The 21,971-nt window shown below is 47.7% G+C and overlaps 2 protein-coding genes across 12 annotated transcripts in view; one reads left to right on the top strand and one right to left on the bottom strand.

Moving 5' to 3' along the window:
- The window catches only part of DOCK6 (dedicator of cytokinesis 6), a 77,264-nt gene that overhangs the window by 23,711 nt on the left and 31,582 nt on the right, over positions 1-21,971 (bottom strand). For 4 of the 8 annotated variants that reach the window (XM_069767146.1, XM_069767147.1, XM_069767145.1 and 1 more), the window contains exons 6-24: positions 20,154-20,366; positions 17,395-17,480; positions 17,241-17,307; positions 16,920-17,069; positions 16,661-16,741; positions 15,165-15,318; positions 14,588-14,712; positions 14,404-14,497; positions 13,299-13,461; positions 8,800-8,917; positions 8,655-8,725; positions 8,361-8,499; positions 8,153-8,254; positions 7,950-8,036; positions 4,963-5,194; positions 4,549-4,713; positions 3,953-4,131; positions 1,318-1,422; positions 783-866 (exon numbers count right to left, since the gene is read on the bottom strand). In XM_069767146.1, coding sequence (XP_069623247.1) covers positions 783-866; positions 1,318-1,422; positions 3,953-4,131; positions 4,549-4,713; positions 4,963-5,194; positions 7,950-8,036; positions 8,153-8,254; positions 8,361-8,499; positions 8,655-8,725; positions 8,800-8,917; positions 13,299-13,461; positions 14,404-14,497; positions 14,588-14,712; positions 15,165-15,318; positions 16,661-16,741; positions 16,920-17,069; positions 17,241-17,307; positions 17,395-17,480; positions 20,154-20,366 — 2,415 coding nt within the window. Of the gene's footprint in view, positions 1-782; positions 867-1,317; positions 1,423-3,952; positions 4,132-4,548; positions 4,869-4,962; positions 5,195-7,949; positions 8,037-8,152; positions 8,255-8,360; positions 8,500-8,654; positions 8,726-8,799; positions 8,918-13,298; positions 13,462-14,403; positions 14,498-14,587; positions 14,713-15,164; positions 15,319-16,660; positions 16,742-16,919; positions 17,070-17,240; positions 17,308-17,394; positions 17,481-20,153; positions 20,367-21,971 lie in introns of those variants that run through there. The other 4 variants (XM_069767152.1, XM_069767151.1, XM_069767150.1 and 1 more) reach the window with 3 other exon arrangements.
- On the top strand, positions 791-12,743 carry ANGPTL8 (angiopoietin like 8). 4 transcript variants are annotated; one of them, XM_069767154.1, is made up of 5 exons: positions 791-907; positions 9,660-10,069; positions 10,236-10,382; positions 11,071-11,181; positions 11,867-12,743. In XM_069767154.1, the coding sequence occupies exons 2-5, from the start codon at positions 9,746-9,748 to the stop codon at positions 11,888-11,890; spliced, it is 606 nt and encodes a 201-aa protein (XP_069623255.1). In that variant the 5' UTR covers positions 791-907; positions 9,660-9,745; the 3' UTR covers positions 11,891-12,743. The 4 variants fall into 4 exon arrangements, with proteins under 4 accessions (XP_069623255.1, XP_069623256.1, XP_069623258.1 ...); XM_069767155.1 differs by lacking the exon at positions 791-907 and adding an exon at positions 2,634-2,738; XM_069767157.1 differs by lacking the exon at positions 791-907 and adding an exon at positions 4,028-4,166.

Genomic DNA, 21,971 nt, shown 5'->3' on the forward strand with positions numbered 1-21,971 from the left:
GTCACACAGCTCCTCCCTCCTGTCTATCACTATCCATGTCACATAGCTCCTCCCTCCTGTCTGTATCACTCTCCGTGTCATATAGCTCCTCCCTCCTGTCTGTATCACTACCCATGTCACATAGCTCCTCCCTCCTGTCTCTATCACTATCCATGTCACATAGCTCCTCCCTCCTGTCTGTATCACTATCCATGTCACATAGCTCCTCCCTCCTGTCTGTATCACTATGCATGTCACATAGCTCCTCCCTCCTGTCCCTCACTACCCATGTCACATAGCTCCTCCCTCCTGTCTGAATCACTATCCATGTCATAGCTCCTCCCTCCTGTCTGTATCACTCTCTGTGTCACAAAGCTCCTCCCTCCCTGCTGTTACACTGTGGTGGGAGGGGCAAATTCCATGTCACATGGCTCCTCCCTCCTGACTGTCACCTTGCCATTAGAGGGGCAAACCCTATGTCACATGGCTCCTCCCTCCTGACTGTCACGGTGTTGTGGGAGGGGCAGGCACCATTTGACATATCTGCTCCCTCCTTCCTGTGCCACGCCGTGGTGGGCGGTGTGCTGACAGCTCATCAATAGGAAACATTTTGTGGCTCCTGAACATAAGACGGAGTTACTCCAGGTTATTCGGGTTAGTGAGCCGGTGAGAGATTAGTCAGCACCCCTCCCTCCGCCGCGCGGCCCCCGCTATGTATTAATATGAACTAGCGAGTTACCAATTACAACTTATTACAAGTCAAGGTCCATTTCTGTCTCCCTGCTGCGACCATTATCATATACCTTTCTGGCGACGGGGCGAGGCTGGGCGGAAGCAGCTTCGCCCTCCATGTAGCTGGAGATGCGGTTGGGGCTGCGCTCATTGCTCTACGAGAGTTAGAAGGCGGCAGAGAGAAGGCGATGGAGAGGTAACATGGAAAAAAGGATGACGGGTTAGAGATCTGGTGACTATGGGAGAGAATAGGACAAGAGATGGGTGGAGGACCACCATAAAATGCTACCAAGGGTGACATAACAGTAGTCTAGATCTGCAGCGGTGGTCTCCAGCCTGTGCTGCCCCAGAGGTGGTAAGACTACCATTCCCAGCATGTCCAACAGCTGGAGCCCCACGGGCTGGAGAACAGGATGTGCCTAAAGTAACGTGGCTCATACCCACCACAGCTACATACGAGGAATCTGCAAGTGCCGCGGTGGGAGACACTAGGAACATGCTACAGAGAGAGAATGGAGATGGCACAGATGAGGGTCTACACAGGGCATGCATGGGTGGAGAGGCTGGCACATGCATCACACATATATAATGGAGGGCGAGTGCCACCTGTCGAAGCTCAGTGTTGGAACTGGGCTGGGTCCGTCGTTGCACAGATTTTGGACCCCCGGGACAATAAGCTGAGTTCACCCAAGAGTGAGAGCGATCGATCCCCTGCAGAAGAGAGAATTACCAGGAAGAGTAGCTGGATCAGTGGAGGGAAAACCAATGTAACCAGTACAGGAGGAAGGCACACCCAGAATAGACCAAGATGGAAAACATGCCCATAAGATACTATGTTTAGGCTGTAGAAGGCAGAACTTGATGATGGAAGACACATCCGAGAAGGAGAAGTAGGGTGAAAGTGGAGAACACGTCCGAGGAGGAGAAGAAGGGTGATGGTGGAGGACATGTCTGAGAAGGAGGATTGAAAGGGTGAAGGTGAAGGACACATCCAAGAAGGAGAAGATGAGTGAGGATGGAAGACACGTCCAAGAAGGAGGAGAAGGGTGAAGGTGGAGGACATGTCTTAGGAGGAGGAGTGAAAGGTAGAAGATGCAGGATATGACCGAGAAGGACGAGAGAAAGGGTGAAAGTGGAGGACACATCCGAATAGGAGAAGAAGGTGAAGGTGGAGGACACATCCAAGAAGGAGAAGATGGGTGAGGATGGAAGACACGTCCAAGAAGGAGGAGAAGGGTGAAGGACATGTCTGAGGAGGAGTGAAAGGTAGAAGATGCAGGACACGACTGAGAAGGAGGAGAGAAAGGGTGAAGGTGGAGGACACATCCGAATAGGAGAAGAAGGTGAAGGTGGAGGACACATCCAAGAAGGAGAAGATGGGTGAGGATGGAAGACACGTCCAAGAAGGAGGAGAAGGGTGAAGGACATGTCTGAGGAGGAGGAGTGAAAGGTAGAAGATGCAGGACACGACCGAGAAGGAGGAGAGAAAGGGTGAAGGTGGAGGACACATCCGAATAGGAGAAGAAGGTGAAGGTGGAGGACACATCCAAGAAGGAGAAGACGGGTGAGGATGGAAGACACGTCCAAGAAGGAGGAGAATACGGGTGAGGATGGAAGACACATCCGAGAAGGAGGAGAAGAAGTGTGAAGGTGGAGAACACATCCAAGAAGGAGAGTAATAGTGAAGATGGAAGGCGTGTCTGAGAAGGAAGAGATTGAGGTGGGTAAAAATCAAAAACGTGTCCAGGAGGCGTAGGAGGGTAAACATAGAAGATGTGTCCATCGGTCTCTCAAGCAAAAGAATGTGACATGGGGAGACTCAGCAGACACTACACCAGGAGGATAAAGTATGAATAAACAGGATGGACCAAGGCTAGGAGGAGAAGGAGGACGATTGAAGACACGCCCAGTAAAGAATATGACACCAGGAGGACGTGGATGAACAAAAGACAAGTCCAGAAGAAGAATGAAGCGGTGAAGAAGGAGAGCGGACCCGAGAAAGATTATACCGGTCACAGAAGGGTGAAGTAGGGATCAATATTTCATATTCAGTAGATTAAACTGAAAGAAGGATGGCAAAAAAAAAAAAAATTAAGATTTAGGATTGACTAAATCAGAAGAAGGAGGATTAAGGAATTGCCAGGAAGAGATGAAGGGGAATCAGGAGAGAACACAGGGCCAGTATATACCACCCCAGAGAAGAGAGGGTAGGCATGGCCGACCAAGGAGGGATAAGAGAGGATGTAGAAGGAACATTTTGAAGTAGTGTATGGATCAGGGAAGAGAACAAGGACAATGAACAAGCACTGTATAGCCAGAAGAGACCCCATCTCGGGGGCAGGGTGGGACTGGAGTATCACGGCCCACCAGGGCAAACGTTCTGAGGACCAACCATCATTATCATCTATTGCCCCATGAGGTCTTCAAACCTTTCGGGTTCATGATTGTGCTAGAATCAAGTTCCAATGTAGGGTCTCCTGCTATTCTGCCAGTCCGACTGTGCCCAGGAGGAAAACGCCAAGTATTGGCAATGCCCAGGAGATGAAGAGGGAATGTATACCCAGTATAGAAAACAGCCATCAAAGTGGAGACATAGTCAGTAAGAAATAAGACGAGACAGAAGACATAACCCTGGCGCCCTGTGTACCAACGCTGCACGGCCCTGGCACTCACGCCTATCACCTATCCGGCTGCCAAATCCTCATTGTAAGCTGTATAACTGACATAGCGCCACTCTTGTTCCTGGGCAGTATCTGGTATTACAGCTCAGCGCCATTCTTGTAACGGTTACTTGGCTGCAATACCAGATACAACCATGGACGACAGTGGCGCGGTTTCTGCCTGGTCCTATATAACCTATATAATGGCGGGCCCGTCTTCTGTAGCCTTCAATATCCTTTAACACTTCTATTTCAGCTCCTTTCAATTTCTCAGAATCTCTCCGAAGCGGTCTGTGAATAGAAACAATCCAGTATATATAATATATATCTGGACATGAGGTTGTCCCACAGTGCACACTTAGTTGGGAGCCCCCCGTAGTGATCCCCCCGTGACTGACGGCCCACATCCGGGCAGAGGTGGTACACCGGGAGCTGGAAATCAGGGAGCACAGACGTAAAATACAAGTACAGAGGAGGACGTGAAGGCAGAGAGGCATTACTATAAACAGGAAACCCCCCACTGAGGCGAGCCGAGCCCCCGCTTCCAGAAATAACCACGGCCCAGATGACGCAGCGTGTACCTTGCCTCCCATGATCTTCTGCACCTCCTCATCGTCCGTGGAGCCCGGCGTACTGGTCAGATCGGGGTTACTGTTACTAATACTCCTGCAGCGCGCCAGGTTGACGCTGGCGGGCCGCCCCGTGGCGCGAGAGAGCGTGGCGGACTGGTACGCAGCGGTGGATGAAGCGTGGGAAACCGCTGTGGAAAGTGAAGAGGACGAGAGCATCAGTGAGGTACCAGGGTGGGGGGGGGAGGTCAACAATGCTCACCCTCTTATCTCGTGTGACGGCCCTTACTGCAAAGGGTTAATTAAATCCTGAAAAAGTGCTTCAAAACAAAAAGAACCATGTGCCATACAAGGCCTCGGCCAGCAGATGGCACCGATGACACACACTTAGTGCTTGTGGCCACTGGATGATAACAGAGAACAATTACTTCCCAGAAGAAATAAACAATAAAACGTTAATACTCAAATATTAGGATTTAATCATATATTGATTTTTTTTTTCTTCTGTCCCCATGCTTTACACTGCAGCCCTGCTGTATAATGAGCAGAAGCTCTCCAGGACCTCGGCCCACGTTAAGGCTATGCTGGGCTATTAGACTGGCACTTACAGCTGCTGAGCTGGGCCGGCATGTCGCTGGGAAGGTGGAAGGCGTAGTACAGGTATGATGCCAGGAGGCCGTTCCTGCCGTGCTGGTCCTGAGAGCCCTCCAGCGTGCGGTGGATCTGGCTCACCAGCAGGGCCACCACTTCAAAGGCCGCCCGGCCCAGGTTCACTGCCAACGAGAATGGGACAGGACTCATATTGTGCAACATCCCAGTAAATCACGTCACATGCCGGGATCAGAAAGAGTCTGGGGATTTACAGTAACATGACCATGTGCCGGGTCTGCAATACCAGGCGTGACCATGGAGCAGAGGGGCGCAGCTTCTGGAGGAAAAAAACAAACAAAAACACGGGCACGCTTTTTCTAATCCTGGGAAACCCATTTGAGACTCCATATGTAAGAATAAGAAGTACTGACCGATCTGCCCCCCGATGATAGGGGGTCTGACGATGAGCAGGATGAGCTTATCCAGGAGCTGGTGACAGAAGCAAACAGAGGGGCCGAGGGCAGCGAGGCGCAGGTTGCCCATACTGCTCTTCAGCTCAGACTCCACGTTACTTTCTGTAATGATGACGTCCTTCAGCCGGAAAGGAAAACTCTGCTCCTCCAGCACCTGCACCAGGGTGAAGAACTTGTCCAAATGGGGGTCCTGGAGGGACAGAAGGAAAAATGGGTGGCTGTAGATATTCATATACACCGAGCTCCCCCTAGTGGTGGCTGTAGACATTCATATACACCGAGCTCCCCCTAGTGGTGGCTGTAGACATTCATATACACCGAGCTCCCCCTAGTGGTGGCTGTAGACATTCATATACACCGAGCTCCCCCTAGTGGTGGCTGTAGACAATCATATGTTCAGAGCTCCACCTAGTGTTGGCTGTAGACATTCATATACACCGAGCTCCCCCTAGTGGTGGCTGTAGACATTCATATACACCGAGCTCCCCCTAGTGGTGGCTGTAGACAATCATATGTTCAGAGCTCCACCTAGTGTTGGCGGCAGACATTCCTAAGTGCCAAGCTCCCCCTATTGGTGGCTGTAGACATTCATATGTGCAGAGCTCCCTCTAGTGGTGGCTGTAGACATTCCTATGTGCAGTCCTACCCCTGGTGACGGCTGTGGACATTAGGTATGCGCTGAGCTCTCCCTAGTGATGGCTGTGGACATTAGGTATGCGCTGAGCTCCCTCTAGTGATACTGCGGACATTAGGTATGCGCTGAGCTCCCCCTAGTGATGGCTGTGGACATTAGGTATGTGCAGTGCTCCCCCTAGTGATGGCTGTGGACATTAGGTATGTGCAGTGCTCCCCCTAGTGATGGCTGTGGACATTAGGTATGCGCTGAGCTCCCCCTAGTGATGGCCGTGGACATTAGGTATGCGCTGAGCTCCTCCTAGTGATGGCTGTGGACATTAGGTATGCGCTGAGCTCTCCCTAGTGATGGCTGTGGACATTAGGTATGCGCTGAGCTCCCCCTAGTGGTGGATGTAGACATTCATACGCAATGAGCTCCCCCTAGTGGTGGCTGTAGATATTCACACGTGCTGACCTACCTCTAGTGGTGGCTGTAAACATTCCTATGTGCAGTGCTCCCCCTAGTGATGGCTGTGGACATTAGGTATGTGCAGTGCTCCCCCTAGTGATGGCTGTGGACATTAGGCATGTGCAGTGCTCCCCCTAGTGATGGCTGTGGACATTAGGTATGTGCAGTGCTCCCCCTAGTGATGGCGGTGGACATTAGGTATGTGCAGTGCTCCCCCTAGTGATGGCTGTGGACATTAGGTATGTGCAGTGCTCCCCCTAGTGATGGCTGTGGACATTAGGTATGTGCAGTGCTCCCCCTAGTGATGGCTGTGGACATTAGGTATGTGCAGTGCTCCCCCTAGTGATGGCTGTGGACATTAGGTATGTGCAGTGCTCCCCCTAGTGATGGCTGTGGACATTAGGTATGTGCAGTGCTCCCCCTAGTGATGGCGGTGGACATTAGGTATGTGCAGTGCTCCCCCTAGTGATGGCTGTGGACATTAGGTATGCACTGAGCTCCCTCTAGTGATGGCTGTGGACATTAGGTATGTGCAGTGCTCCCCCTAGTGATGGCTGTGAACATTAGTTATGTGCAGTGCTCCCCCTAGTGATGGCTGTCGAAATTAGGTATGTGCAGTGCTCCCCCTAATGATGGCTGTCGACATTAGGTATGTGCAGTGCTCCCCCTAGTGATGGCTGTGGACATTAGGTATGCACTGAGCTCCCTCTAGTGATGGCTGTGGACATTAGGTATGTGCAGTGCTCCCCCTAGTAATGGCGGTGGACATTAGGTATGTGCAGTGCTCCCCCTAGTGATGGCTGTGGACATTAGGTATGCACTGAGCTCCCTCTAGTGATGGCGGTGGACATTAGGTATGTGCAGTGCTCCCCCTAGTGATGGCTGTGGACATTAGGTATGCACTGAGCTCCCTCTAGTAATGGCGGTGGACATTAGGTATGTGCAGTGCTCCCCCTAGTGATGGCTGTGGACATTAGGTATGCACTGAGCTCCCTCTAGTGATGGCTGTGAACATTAGGTATGTGCAGTGCTCCCCCTAGTGATGGCTGTCGAAATTAGGCATGTGCAGTGCTCCCCCTAGTGATGGCTGTGGACATTAGGTATGTGCAGTGCTCCCCCTAGTGATGGCTGTGGACATTAGGTATGCACTGAGCTCCCTCTAGTGATGGCTGTGGACATTAGGTATGCACTGAGCTCCCTCTAGTGATGGCTGTGGACATTAGGTATGCACTGAGCTCCCTCTAGTGATGGCTGTGGACATTAGGTATGTGCAGTGCTCCCCCTAGTAATGGCGGTGGACATTAGGTATGTGCAGTGCTCCCCCTAGTGATGGCTGTGGACATTAGGTATGCACTGAGCTCCCTCTAGTGATGGCTGTGAACATTAGGTATGTGCAGTGCTCCCCCTAGTGATGGCTGTCGAAATTAGGCATGTGCAGTGCTCCCCCTAGTGATGGCTGTCGACATTAGGTATGTGCAGTGCTCCCCCTAGTGATGGCTGTGGACATTAGGTATGCACTGAGCTCCCTCTACTGGTGGCTGTAGATATTAGGTATGCGCCGAGCTCCCCCTAGTGGTGGCTGTAGACATTCAGACTTACGGTATATACTGTATGAAGGGAAGCAGAGAATTTGGAGACAATGGGCAGATCATCAATGCAATAATGGCATTTATCTATCATAAATGTATTGTGGCAAACACCTATTTTATATAAATTTTCTCATGCCACTTTTTTCTATACATTTAACAGTGGGCGAGCCTTTACGAGGGTCCTTTATCGCCCTTTCAAAAATATATAAAAAAAATAGCCAATGTCAGATTCAGAAATTTGTTATGGGGTCCTACGATTTTTAGGTATCCACCTGTGTGTGCACCGAGGATGCCGCCACCAGGTCCACCATGAAGACGGCTTTGTGATTATCCACCCACTTCATCCCCGGGAGCTGGACCTGTAGAACAACAAGTGGGATTATTACTGATCCTCTGCGGCAATCTGCAGGACCAAGTATGCCGACTAATGTCTCCCACTCATATGGCGGACAGACGGTGCCGTCTGTGTACTCACATCAGGGGTCAGGACCGAGTAACTGGGTGGTGGTTTTTCCACAGACACCGGAAGTGAGAAAGATCCAGATCTCAGGCGGCCATGTTGCATCAAAGGGATCCACTGTGAAAGAGACACCGAGATTTAAATGGGCATCTTAAAGGGATCATTCTCAATAACCCTTCAGGAGCCCACCGGGACTTGGTGAAGACTTGGGTGTCTCGCTCACCGTATATCCCGCGGGGGTCTCCAGGGACGTGGCCTGGTTCTGCCGGCAGCTCACATGGTAGAAGGTGAAGAGAAGGTGATGGTTTTCTGTCAGATTTCCCGGAATTTTCATCTTAAATTCTTCATAAAATTCCGGAGATCTGAGAAAGGGTTGGGACTCCGATTAGGCGTGTGGGAAGTAACTGGGACTGTGTTCAGTCTATTGCTCCCTGTTATCAGCCACCCATTATAAGGACTTGGTCATTACTGGTATATAAAGATGGCCGCCACCACCCAGAGGACAGATCCAACTCACTTATTATGATAGACGATGGCGGTGTAACTCTCGGTGTAGAACTCGTTGCAGCTGGACCTGCCGAATATCACCTGTGAGGACAGAGACCGGGCATCAGTACGGGGCGTTCAGCAACATGGCGCCCGCTCTCCCTTCTTACACTCACCGGCAAGGCTTGGTTGGGGTCCTCTCCAGCCATGAACTGCACCTTTATGGCGATGTTCCTGACCGATCCCTGGCGGCTGCTGAAATTCAGGCACTTGGGGTAGACGTATAGAAGGTTCCTGCGCAGACGGAGGGAAAGGAAACATGGAGAAGCAGATACCAAAGCAGAGACGGGACTGATCATTCCAGGGCTAAAACAGAAAATGTCGAAGCTTCTAGGTTTGATAAGCGGCATCGAACGTGTGATAGCCGCTTATCTCCAGAGTTCATGGCTGCTGGCCGCACAGCTACCTAGATGGTGGCGATAGGGGCCTTCACCGAGGCGCTGGCTGACAAAGCAACCCATCGGCCATCAGCGTGAGAGCAGCAATCTGAGCCAGCTCCGGTCACTGCTGTATACTCAGCAACATGGTGCGGGAAGGGGTTAAAGAACCATAATATGGTCAGATATTGATCCTTTCTCCTATACTCTGAAGCATTTTCGGGTGGGAATGATAAATCGTAACTTTGACACAGAGCGGGGTATGCCATGGATGCCAGTGGACGAGCCGTCATCCCTCCTGCATGATGTGGGCACAGCCACAGAGGCCAATGAGGAGGCAGCAGACGGCGTCACCTCTGGGTAACCCCGGGGCGAGGTCACCCGTGTTTACCTGGCAATGACACCAGACGGGAGAGGACGGGTGAATGAACTTATGCAACAGCTGAATGAATGGGGACGAGTCTGACATAAATGAGGTTATATATACAGTGAGCGGCTATGCTGCCCGTCACGTAATATTATATAATATAGCTTAGAGCTCGATAGAAAACGTGCAGATCTGCCCAGATAAGCGGTGGCCTCTCGCCCTTCTCTTCCAGGACCGACCTGCTGTAATCTCCAGCCCGGCTTACACAATCCGGCACCTCCTCGCTCACACCCACCTCTCGGGTGCCTTTAACCCGGCATGCAAGCCGCATCAGCCTCCTCACTCTGCCCGGCGCCCATTCCCTGCTGTGCCATGCTGCTTGTGCTCTTCATGGTGCTGCCGCTCTCTCTGGGTGAGGAGCAGAAGACGCCGGCCATGCTGGAGGACTTCAACGTGCTGGTGTACGGGACGCTGCAGCTGGGGCAGGCGCTGAGGGACACCTACAGCTCCACCAACAACAAACTTCAGAGGATCGCCGGCCGACAAGGCAAGATGGAGAAGAGGATCGAGAGGCTGCAGGCGGAGGTGTCCGGGGTGAGGCAAGAGGATGGGAGGATTGGCGAGGAGGTGGACAGGCTGCAGGTAAAGTCCAAGCTGGGCCACCATCTAGAACGCCATTGTTAGTGGTCCCCTTTCCCCGAACAGTAGAAGCCTCTCTGTGATTTCCGCTTCCCTTCGAGGGACACATCGAATTCTCCCATGATGTCATACATAGTACAATGTTCCGATCTTCTGACCTCCCGGGCAGAGAGAAGAGCACGAGAGGAGATCACTCTCCCACAGAGCGGTGGAGGATCTGCGAGACGCCCAGAGGGAGTACGCAGCGCTCCAGAGATGGGTGCACGATCTGGAGAAAGGGGTGCGAGCCAAGGAGCAACGTCTTCCTGACCTTAAGGTAAGAGGCACCACAGAGTCTATAGAGCGATGATTTACATTCCCGGCGTCCCCCCACCGCCATAACGAGTCAGACATTAAACCTTAAAGGGTTAATCGCACCAGAGGGAACCCATACTCTCAAAACAAGGCATACTCACACCTGTGACTGGGCTCCCTCTGGATCATTTATCAACCCCATTAATAGTTCATTTGGCTGAATATATCTAAACATCCCTCGTCCGCTTGGGAAGCAAAAGTGAGGGGGATATAATGTTCTAACTGGTGAAACAAGCCAGGTAACTGGGAATACTGGAACATTAAATAGGAGTTCTCCGCTTTGGACAATTCATAGTTTTCACCGGGTTGCAGCTGGTGTTAAATTTCCCTATTTCCCCGCAGGGAAAATGAAGTATTACACTGTTCTAACTCAAAAATCAATGGGCTATATGTGTAATACAGAAGTGGTCGGGTCCTCCAGGAGGAAGACGCTCTACATTGCCGCTCTCCAAGCGTCATGACCTATATTGTACAGTGAACGTCATGTAGTCGTGGGGGCCGGTTAGATGGGCCCAGAATGCCAGACAGAAGTGAACCAGCGTCCTAAAATATGCTAGACCACTAATTTTATATTCCGGAGAACGCCTTGTGTGGGCATACGAGTAACTTCCTCCAGATGACGCCCGCTTTGTTTTGTTTTTTCACTATAGGAGCGTGTAGAACAGCAGAATCTGATCCTCCAAGTCATCACGGAGGAAACGGCGCGGCAGAAGAAGCAGATGACGGAGCAGAAGGAGCGACTTCTAAGCGTCCTCAGACAAGTATGTGTGATCGAAACTTCTCACAATTCACCTGGCCCTAGAGTCACATATTCCCCCCCCCCCAAATTTTTTTTAAAATAAATATAATAATAAATATATATATATATATATATATATATATATATTTTTATATATAGTTTTTTTTAACAACTTGCTTGTGTTCCTTTAAAAAAGGGAACCAGTCATGCTAAACATGCAGCAAAGGTGCGGCCAGCATGTTATAGAGCAGGAGGAGCTGAACAGATTCTTATATAGTTTGATGAGAAAATAGAAGAAAAAGTATTTTTTTTGTTTATTCTGGGTTTAATAGTCAAGAGGGCGGTCCTATTGATAGATAAGACCACCCACTTGACTTTAAAAGATATCCATATATTCTAAACACACGTTAAATACTTATAAAAGGGAAATTCCAGGATCAGTAGTCAAGTGGGCGGTCTTATTCATCGTCAAGACCTCCTACAGGACTCCTAAAAGGGGTTAAAAAAAATGTAAAAAGGTTTTACTGAATCTTTTTCATAAATTTAAATATTAATCTGCTCTGTAAAACGCTGCCCACCCACAGACCGGACTGCATGTTCTGTATGACAAGTTCCCTTTCAGAAGGTAACCTTAATGTCGGTATCTCAAAAATGACCAACACAGAGTCAATGACAAACGCCATATAAATTTTTTTTTCCCTTACCAGGCCTCTGCTATTGGTTCTAGTTGAGAAAGAGCCCTGAGGGCAATTATTCTACCGGGTCCAGGCCCCTGTGACCATGAACTGAGAACAACACGCTGTGGATCGTGGCTTACCATTCCGGGGCAGCTAGTAGCCAGAGTCATGATGGCGTGAGAAGTAGACGCTACTATCCCACCACATTATATACTAATGTAGACATCACAATGGACTGTAAATCTGAAGGACAACCCCTAATGGCAGCCATTACTGTGCCCATAGCGGTTCCCATAAAGTAAAACATTTCCCATGGATCTGACTCTGCAGATTTCAGTAAAGGGATATACCCACCTCCAAGATCCTATCTCAATATGTAGTGGATATAATAATAAAAATATTAGCAAATACATCCAATTAGAAATGTACTACAGTTTTTCTGATTCGCTATGTTGCTTACTCCATGTATGGGCATTGCAGTAGCTTAGGTATCCATGGTTACGACTACTAACAACTGTCACTATATGAGTGGTTGTAACCATGGATATTTAAGCTACTGCAACGCCCTGCACATGGGGTAAGAGACGTCGTCAATCAGAAGAACTACACTACATTTCTAATTGGAGGTATTTAATAATATTATTATTACATCTACTACATATTGGGATAGGATCTTGGAGATGGAATACCCCGTGAAGTATTTTCTAGCATTGTATTCATGCACCAGGAGGTCCAGGATGAACAACGCTCTAGTATATGCATGACTAGCAGTGTATGGACTGATGTATATAACTGTACGGTCTTTTTTGTATGGATTTTGGCATATATCGGAATATTATAGCGCTTCCCGACAGTAAGCGAGAAGCTGGGGTATTATTTATTTTCTACGAGTTTCTGAGTAAATGATAATAAAGATAAGAAAAAAAAAAATAATCAATAAAATATTAGCCAATAATGATGTGTCAGTGGCCAGCGGAAATCTTCCTCGATAGCCAACTCTGGTTTTAAAAGTATCGGTAAATTTATTGTCCCATTCTTTCTCTAATGTGAAATCGCAGGTTGTCCTCTGTTATCAGCCATTTTTGGCCGGGAAGAAGATGTCTGAAGTGGTGAGAATTGGACGACTATCACCCAGGAGTCGTGCACATGGCCGCCATTAATCAGCCTCTCGTCATAAAGACCTTTAAAGGCAATGATCACAAGAGCTAAGGATTTGGTTTTTTTTTAAGCCCCCCCAATAATAATAAGTCACGGTGGGTCTGTCCGATGGGGACGGCGGTCTTGGGAGATCGCAGTCGGCCAGATGCCCTTATTAATAACTTGGTGCTGCCTCCAGATCTTCTCTTGTGCTGCACGCAGACGGCAGTCACAGAACAGACTACAAGGAGTGTGAACTGTCATGTCGCTTATGGGTCCAGTGGGGTCTCGTGTGCTATTCGGAGGGGTAGAGGGGCGCTCTGACCTGTAGGAGGTGTAGGGCGAATACACGTCCCGCGGAGTGATCTCCAGGATCTCTTTGGTGGGCCGCACACGCGGATCGGGATACGGCTTCACATGACGTAGTTCAGGAGAAAGGCAAAACTGGGGGGTCTCCGGAGCCGGCGAGACATCGATCTTCAGCTGAGCTGAAAACAGGAGATTTCTGGGCTTAGATACACATACAACTGTATCACACATGCCAAGCTCAGATACTGGGGCTCAGCAGACTGTATCGCATGCTAGAGGCTTCAATATGGCGACTCTTTTCAGACGGTGCCACAAATGACAAGCTCAGACACCTATGTATCTGAGCTCGTTATGTGTGATACCGTCTGTAACAGAGTCACCATATCTAAGCTCGTCATGTTTGATAGTCTTGGCTGAGCCTAACACAGCTTAGATGCAGCAGCTCAGCAGGCAGAAGCACACACAACAGGCTAAGAGATAGCAACTGGAGGCTTAGATACACATGCTTGGAAGACAGTATCACGCATGATAAGCTTAGATGCATCAGGCATGAATATAGTGACTCAGTTACAAACAGTAGCACACAATGTGCGGAGATACATAGATAGTCTTTGTTTAGCTTACTGATCTCAGCACAATGTGTTATACTGTCTATTAAACAGGAGATTATTGATGCATCTAAGCTTATGTGTGATACTGCCTTACGAGCATGTGTATCTAAGCCTCCTGTTGCTATCTCGTGTGTTTCTGCCTGCTGAGCTGCTGCATCTAAGCAAAGGCTATCAAAGTGCCTGAGCATTACACATGACAGGCTTAGATAGACGTGTCATCAGACAGTATCACACAATAAGCTTGGATACACATACACGGCAGACCGTATCATACAAATAATACACCTAGGTACAGCAGTTCAGTGAACACATCATAGGCTTAGATGCACTCGATCATCAGACAGCATCACACATGATAAGCTTAGATGCACTTGCTCATCACACACGTGACCTAGATAGCCAATGTTCACCAGTCAGTATCACGCAGGATGTGCTTAGATACAGCGGCTCAGCAGGATCACCGACGCTCGCTGGGGTCTGACAAGGACTATGTGCAATGTCCCCCCTCACCGGTCACTGGCCGCAGTCTCCGCAGGACCGAGGTCGGTCTTTTCATATCAGCCAAGAACTTGTAGAGATCCTCATCGCTCAGACGATCTCCTTCCTGTGAAGACGACAGAGAGGCATGGCTTATCCCTACTGACCCCATCCTCCTTCTCGGTAGCGGACAGTTACGGGGTCGGACGTTTCTCACCTGCTTAAAGAAGTTGGTGACGGTGAGCGTTGCTGGTCGGAAGGAGTTAAACCCGCACACGTCATCCCCAACGCTGAGCCTCTCAAAGGCTTTCTTCTTCCTTTCATTCCACGTTCCCTTCCTTTCTGTGAAGGGGAGAAGAATGGAGACGATGACATAAAGGTCACAGGAAACATCTGCTAATGGCCGAGACGGAGGAGCGCTAATTCAGGGAAGACGCATCAGGAGTAGTCAACTGGGAAAATGGGGCATCGGACCATTGTGACCAGTATGGCTGTGACCTTAAAATTTTCCAGTCTGCCTTAAGTGATGTTGCATCTGCCATATAATGAGCCGTGTACACAAAGTCTAAGCGATGTCTGTCCCTTTCAATAATCCCCATTTTAGTGAACATTTTTTTTTTTTTACATCTAACAGACAGGGTTAAACTCTCTTTAAATCTTTTCTGAAGATGCTGGATCGGCTGTAGAAACGCCTTTACATTACCGTGACTGCCCCCCCTTGATAAAGTTGTCCAAAACCCCACCTATTCTGGGAATAAGCAAGGTCACAATGACGCTTTTACAATTTTTCTTACCGCTCTCGGAGTCGGAGTCTCGCTCCGATGTCACCGCGCTGTTGATGATGTTCATCAAATGAATGGCCGTCCAGGCAAAAGGCATACGGTAGCGGCCCAAACGGGAGCAGAACTGTTCCGCCTGCGCCCTCAGCTTGTCCACTTTCTCCTTGTTCTGGTGCCGGAAAGGAAATAGGTAAAGAGGATTTCTGCAATGTGACTCCAGATTCGATGCGATATATTACATTAGGTCCGGATGGGTAGAAGAAAGTCGTGCCCAAGTTAAAAAAAAAAAAAACGCACTCAAAAGATATGCAAGTCTGAAGTTAAAGGGTGCGTGCACCCCATTACTAATACCATATACTGAACTATACCCAAGAGATGAAGGGAGTGGCTCAACAAGGAATCCCGCCTAGAAAAGAAACCCTGTCGCCATAGTTATTAGGAACTCCCCCCTAGAAAAGAAACCCTGTCCCCATAGTTGTTAGGAACTCACCCTAGAAAAGAAACCCTGTCCCCATAGTTATAAGGAACTCCCCCCCTAGAAAAGAAACCCTGTCCCCATAGTTATTAGGAACTCACCCCTAGAAAAGAAACCCTGTCCCCATAGTTGTTAGGAACTCACCCCTAGAAAAGAAACCCTGTCGCCATAGTTGTTAGAAACTCACGATAGAAAAGAAACCCTGTCCCCATAGTTATTAGGAACTCCCCCCTAGAAAAGAAACCCTGTCCCCATAGTTATTAGGAACTCCCCCCTAGAAAAGAAACCCTGTCCCCATAGTTATTAGGAACTCCCCCCTAGAAAAGAAACCCTGTCTCCATGGTTATTAGGAACTCATCCCTAGAAAAGAAACCCTGTCCCCATAGTTATTAGGAACTCCCCCATAGAAAAGAAACCCTGTCCCCATGGTTATTAGGAACTCCCCCCTAGAAAAGAAACCCTGTCTCCATGGTTATTAGGAACTCATCCCTAGAAAAGAAACCCTGTTCCCATGGTTATTAGGAACTCACCCTAGAAAAGAAACCCTGTCCCCATAGTTGTTAGGAACTCACCCCTAGAAAAGAAACCCTGTCCCCATAGTTGTTAGGAACTCACCCCTAGAAAAGAAACCCTGTCCCCATAGTTATTAGGAACTCACCCTAGAAAAGAAACCCTGTCCCCATAGTTATTAGGAACTCACCCTAGAAAAGAAACCCTGTCCCCATAGTTATTAGGAACTCCCCCCTAGAAAAGAAATCCTGTCCCCATAGTTGTTAGGAACTCATCCCTAGAAAAGAAACCCTGTCCCCATAGTTATTAGGAACTCACCCTAGAAAAGAAATCCTGTCCCCATAGTTGTTAGGAACAATCTTGCTAAAAGCGGCAGCTTTGATACAATGCAGTTAATTGACTGGCAGCACTCAGTGTCAAGCAGCTGCCGCTAAAGCAGACACAATCTTGTTTATGATGTATAAAAAAAAAAAATCGTATCCTTGATTATGTCACCATTATTGAAGGCCATCATATAGTATCTCACCTTGATGCCATCACTCTCCTTTAGGACCATGTAGGGTTCGCAGCATTCCCCTATGTCCCCCTGCTGTAGGACCTTCTCCAGCTGGAAAACAGATCATGCAAATCAGTATAAGGGTATCTGTATACATATGCACATCAAACAGTGGCCATTATCGAAAATGGAAGACGCCCCACAACTCCTCCCTTTATAATCCCCCCCAAAACGAATATCAATAGAACAACCCCCCCACCGCTGCGGCCACCACCCTGTCCTAAAGCACCTTGATGACGAGAAATATGTCAGGTGATGGGTATGTGATGGAGAAGATGGCGGATCTCGCGAGGGTGGAGGGCGCTTGGTGGCCACCTTGTGTCCGCAGCAAATTTTTCACGGTGTCTGAGTTCAAGTCGAAATGAAAGCTTTCCGATATCTGAGGACAGAGCAAAATTAAAAAAATAAATATAAAAATCAGTACATAAAAAGGGTGTTACAGAAGCATCTGCCATATAAATATAAAGTCATCTCATTTACTGCAGAATGTTTCGGTATTCATTTTTGGGAAATTGGATTTCATAATACACATCAAACTCCAGAAACTGACCTTCTTCTTCTCTTTAGCATCATACAAGGCCATGACACAAAATATCGGTTCAATCTCAATCTCAAACCTAAGAGAGAAAAATATAATGTATTAAACAAAAAACAAAACAAAAAACATACAAATGTCAAAAGGAAAAGTGGAGACTAAAACTCACTTAAGCGATATACACTTCACTAAGATTCTCTGTCCAAAGTGCTCCTTAGGTACGTCAGGAATAGTGGAGCGTTCAACAGCTTCATCCTACAGAAGAAAACCAAGGAAAAAAGAAACTGTAAAATAAATAACACAAGGTTAAATGGGTAATAAGAGGATCAGGAGCCGGGTTACTGTAATAAGAGGTTACAGGGGTAATAAGAGGATCAGGAGCCGGGTTACTGTAATAAGAGGTTACAGGGTAATAAGAGGATCAGGAGCCGGGTTACTGTAATAAGAGGTTACAGGGTAATAAGAGGATCAGGAGCCGGGTTACTGTAATAAGAGGTTACAGGGTAATAAGGGGATCAGGAGCCGGGTTACTGTAATAAGAGGTTACAGGGGTAATAAGAGGATCAGGAGCCGGGTTACTGTAATAAGAGGTTACAGGGGTAATAAGAGGATCAGGAGCCGGGTTACTGTAATAAGAGGTTAAATGGGTAATAAGAGGATCAGGAGCCGGGTTACTGTAATAAGAGGTTACAGGGGTAATAAGAGGATCAGGAGCCGGGTTACTGTAATAAGAGGTTACAGGGTAATAAGAGGATCAGGAGCCGGGGTTACTGTAATAAGAGGTTACAGGGGTAATAAGAGGATCAGGAGCCGGGTTACTGTAATAAGAGGTTACAGGGTAATAAGAGGATCAGGAGCCGGGTTACTGTAATAAGAGGTTACAGGGGTAATAAGAGGATCGGGAGCCGGGTTACTGTAATAAGAGGTTACAGGGGTAATAAGAGGATCGGGAGCCGGGTTACTGTAATAAGAGGTTACAGGGTAATAAGAGGATCAGGAGCCGGGTTACTGTAATAAGAGGTTACAGGGTAATAAGAGGATCAGGAGCCGGGATACTGTAATAAGAGGTTACAGGGTAATAAGAGGATAAGGAGCCGGGTTACTGTAATAAGAGGTTACAGAGTAATAAGAGGATCAGGAGCCGGGTTACTGTAATAAGAGGTTACAGGGTAATAAGAGGATCAGGAGCCGGGTTACTGTAATAAGAGGTTACAGGGTAATAAGAGGATCAGGAGCCGGGTTACTGTAATAAGAGGTTACAGGGTAATAAGAGGATCAGGAGCCGGGATACTGTAATAAGAGGTTACAGGGTAATAAGAGGATCAGGAGCCGGGTTACTGTAATAAGAGGTTACAGAGTAATAAGAGGATCAGGAGCCGGGTTACTGTAATAAGAAGTTACAGGGTAATAAGAGGATCAGGAGCCGGGTTACTGTAATAAGAGGTTACAGGGTAATAAGAGGATCAGGAGCCGGGTTACTGTAATAAGAGGTTACAGGGTAATAAGAGGATCAGGAGCCGGGATACTGTAATAAGAGGTTACAGGGTAATAAGAGGATCAGGAGCCGGGTTACTGTAATAAGAGGTTACAGGATAATAAGAGGATCAGGAGCCTGGTTACTGTAATAAGAGGTTACAGGGTAATAAGAGGATCAGGAGCCGGGTTACTGTAATAAGAGGTTACAGGATAATAAGAGGATCAGGAGCCGGGTTACTGTAACAAGAGGTTACAGGGGTAATAAGAGGATCAGGAGCCGGGTTACTGTAATAAGAGGTTACAGGATAATAAGAGGATCAGGAGCCTGGTTACTGTAACAAGAGGTTACAGGGGTAATAAGAGGATCAGGAGCCGGGTTACTGTAATAAGAGGTTACAGGGTAATAAGAGGATCAGGAGCCGGGTTACTGTAATAAGAGGTTACAGGGGTAATAAGAGGATCAGGAGCCGGGTTACTGTAATAAGAGGTTACAGGGTAATAAGAGGATCAGGAGCCGGGTTACTGTAATAAGAGGTTACAGGGGTAATAACAGGATCAGGAGCCTGGTTACTGTAATAAGAGGTTACAGGGTAATAAGAGGATCAGGAGCCGGGTTACTGTAATAAGATGTTACAGGGGTAATAAGAGGATCAGGAGCCGGGTTACTGTAATAAGAGGTTACAGGGTAATAAGAGGATCAGGAGCCGGGATACTGTAATAAGAGGTTACAGGGTAATAAGAGGATCAGGAGCCGGGATACTGTAATAAGAGGTTACAGGGGTAATAAGATGATCAGGAGCCGGGTTACTGTAATAAGAAGTTACAGGGTAATAAGAAGATCAGGAGCCGGGTTACTGTAATAAGAGGTTACAGGGTAATAAGAGGATCAGGAGCCGGGTTACTGTAATAAGAGGTTACAGGGGTAATAAGAGGATCAGGAGCCGGGTTACTGTAATAAGAGGTTACAGGGGTAATAAGAGGATCAGGAGCCGGGTTACTGTAATAAGAGGTTACAGGGTAATAAGAGGATCAGGAGCCGGGTTACTGTAATAAGAGGTTACAGGGTAATAAGAGGATCAGGAGCCGGGTTACTGTAATAAGAGGTTACAGGGGTAATAAGAGGATCAGGAGCCGGGATACTGTAATAAGAGGTTACAGGGTAATAAGAGGATCAGGAGCCGGGTTACTGTAATAAGAGGTTACAGGGTAATAAGAGGATCAGGAGCCGGGTTACTGTAATAAGAGGTTACAGGGTAATAAGAGGATCAGGAGCTGCGTTACTGTAATAAGAGGTTACAGGGTAATAAGAGGATCAGGAGCCGGGTTACTGTAATAAGAGGTTACAGGGTAATAAGAGGATCAGGAGCCGGGTTACTGTACTGCTATCAGAGGCTCAGGCAGTCACATACAGTACACCTGCGCTCTCCTGGGAGTAGTAGTGCGCAGTATTACCTCATCAGGGGCAGGGTATAATGACAGGATGTGGGGGTGTCTGCTGTCCCTCCTCTGCTGCTCATTGATCCTGTCCATCTCCTCAGGAGGGGCTCTGTCTAGAAGGTTCGCTAATAAGGGGTCAGGTGCAGAGTTCTTCAAATCAAATATACTGGAGGCCCAGCTGCCCCGCGGGGTCTCATCCATGGATACAGACGCCCTTTTTTTTTCCTCCTGTGGAAACAAGGGAAAAGATGAAGTCTATGTTAATAATGACGTGGACATCACCCATCACATTTCAGCCTTCCACTAAAGGTTTTTACAAAAAAAAAAAAAAAAAGATGCCCCTCTTACCCGGCATCTACACACACAAAAAAATAAAACAGTCAATGGTTTTCAGTTGCTCATCCTTTTAACCCCTTAAAGACCAATGGGAAGTAAGTGACAAAACAACATTGTGCTCAAATTTTACTCTTTTCTCCCTCTTCCCCTCAGGGTCCCCCTGACTGTGTCTGACACCCCTACGGCCATGACGCCACAGATGGGTAGACTGGGACACAACATCTGTCTCCACAGAGATGAAGAAATGGACGGGGTAGGGCCTGCAGAAAAGAAATTATCAGGCCTCATTTTTCATATATTTTTCATAGCAACCAATCAGAACTCAGCTTTCATTTTACCACAGCAGTTTTGGAAATGAAAGCTGGACTATGGGAAAGTACATATTCATCCCATCGCTACAGCCACCATATGTTTAGTGCATGTACACATGACATGCATGTAGCGGGCTCAGGAGTTGAGCACGCGCCATACAGCGCAGGGTGTCAGCTGTGTTGTACAGCCGGTACCCGAGATTAACTGCTCTAGATCTGATTACAGTAGTTTAACCTCTTAAATAGTGTAGTCAAGCTTGACAGCGACATATCAATGGCTTCATCATGCCATTAGCCCCCCACACAACAGTCAGGGGCCTACTATAGTCCCCCATGTTTGCCTGTGGTTAGGCTTCATAGGAGATCCCCAGTTTTCCGAGACAATCCATTAAATAGGTGATCGCGGGTTCAAATAGGTTTAAGAAAACTAATTTAAAAACAAAAAAAATCTCAATAAAAAGGCGACACAAGCAAATCTTTGGTTTATATAGAAAAATGGAGGATTTTCTTCAAAACTATAACTGGACCGGCTAAAAAAAAAAAAATATATATATAATAATAATAATAATAATAATAATAATAATAATAATAATAATAATAATAAAAATATAATCCTAAATATACAGTTAGGACCAGAAATATTTAGACAGTGACATATGTTTTGCCATTTTAGCTGTTTATGAAAAAATATTCAAGATAATTAATACGAGCTTATAGTGCCGTCTCTCAGCTTTAATTTGAGGGTGTTCACATCCTAATTGGATTAAGGGTTTAGGAATTATAGCTCTTTAAAGGGAACCTGTCATCCCATTTTTGGCCTATAAGCTGCGGCCACCGCCATCAGGGGCTTATCTACAGCATTCTGTAATGCTGTAGATAAGCCCCCCGATGTATCCTGACAGATAAGAAAAACAAGTTAGATTATACTCACCCAGGGGCGGTCCCGCTGCGGTCCGGTCCGATGGGTGGCTCAGGTCCGGTCCAGGGCCTCCTATCTTCTTACAATGAAGTCCTCTCATTGTATTCACGCTCCGGCGCAGGCGTACTTTATCTGCCCTGTTGAGGGCAGAGCAAAGTACTGCAGTGCGCAGGTGCCAGGTAAGGTCAGAGAGGCCCGGCGCCTGCGCACTGCAGTACTTTGCTCTGCCCTCAACAGGGCAGATAAAGTACGCCTGCGCAGGAGCCG

The sequence above is a fragment of the Ranitomeya imitator genome, chromosome 4 (assembly GCF_032444005.1).
Source record: "Ranitomeya imitator isolate aRanImi1 chromosome 4, aRanImi1.pri, whole genome shotgun sequence".
In the NCBI taxonomy this organism is placed as follows: Eukaryota; Metazoa; Chordata; class Amphibia; order Anura; family Dendrobatidae; genus Ranitomeya; species Ranitomeya imitator.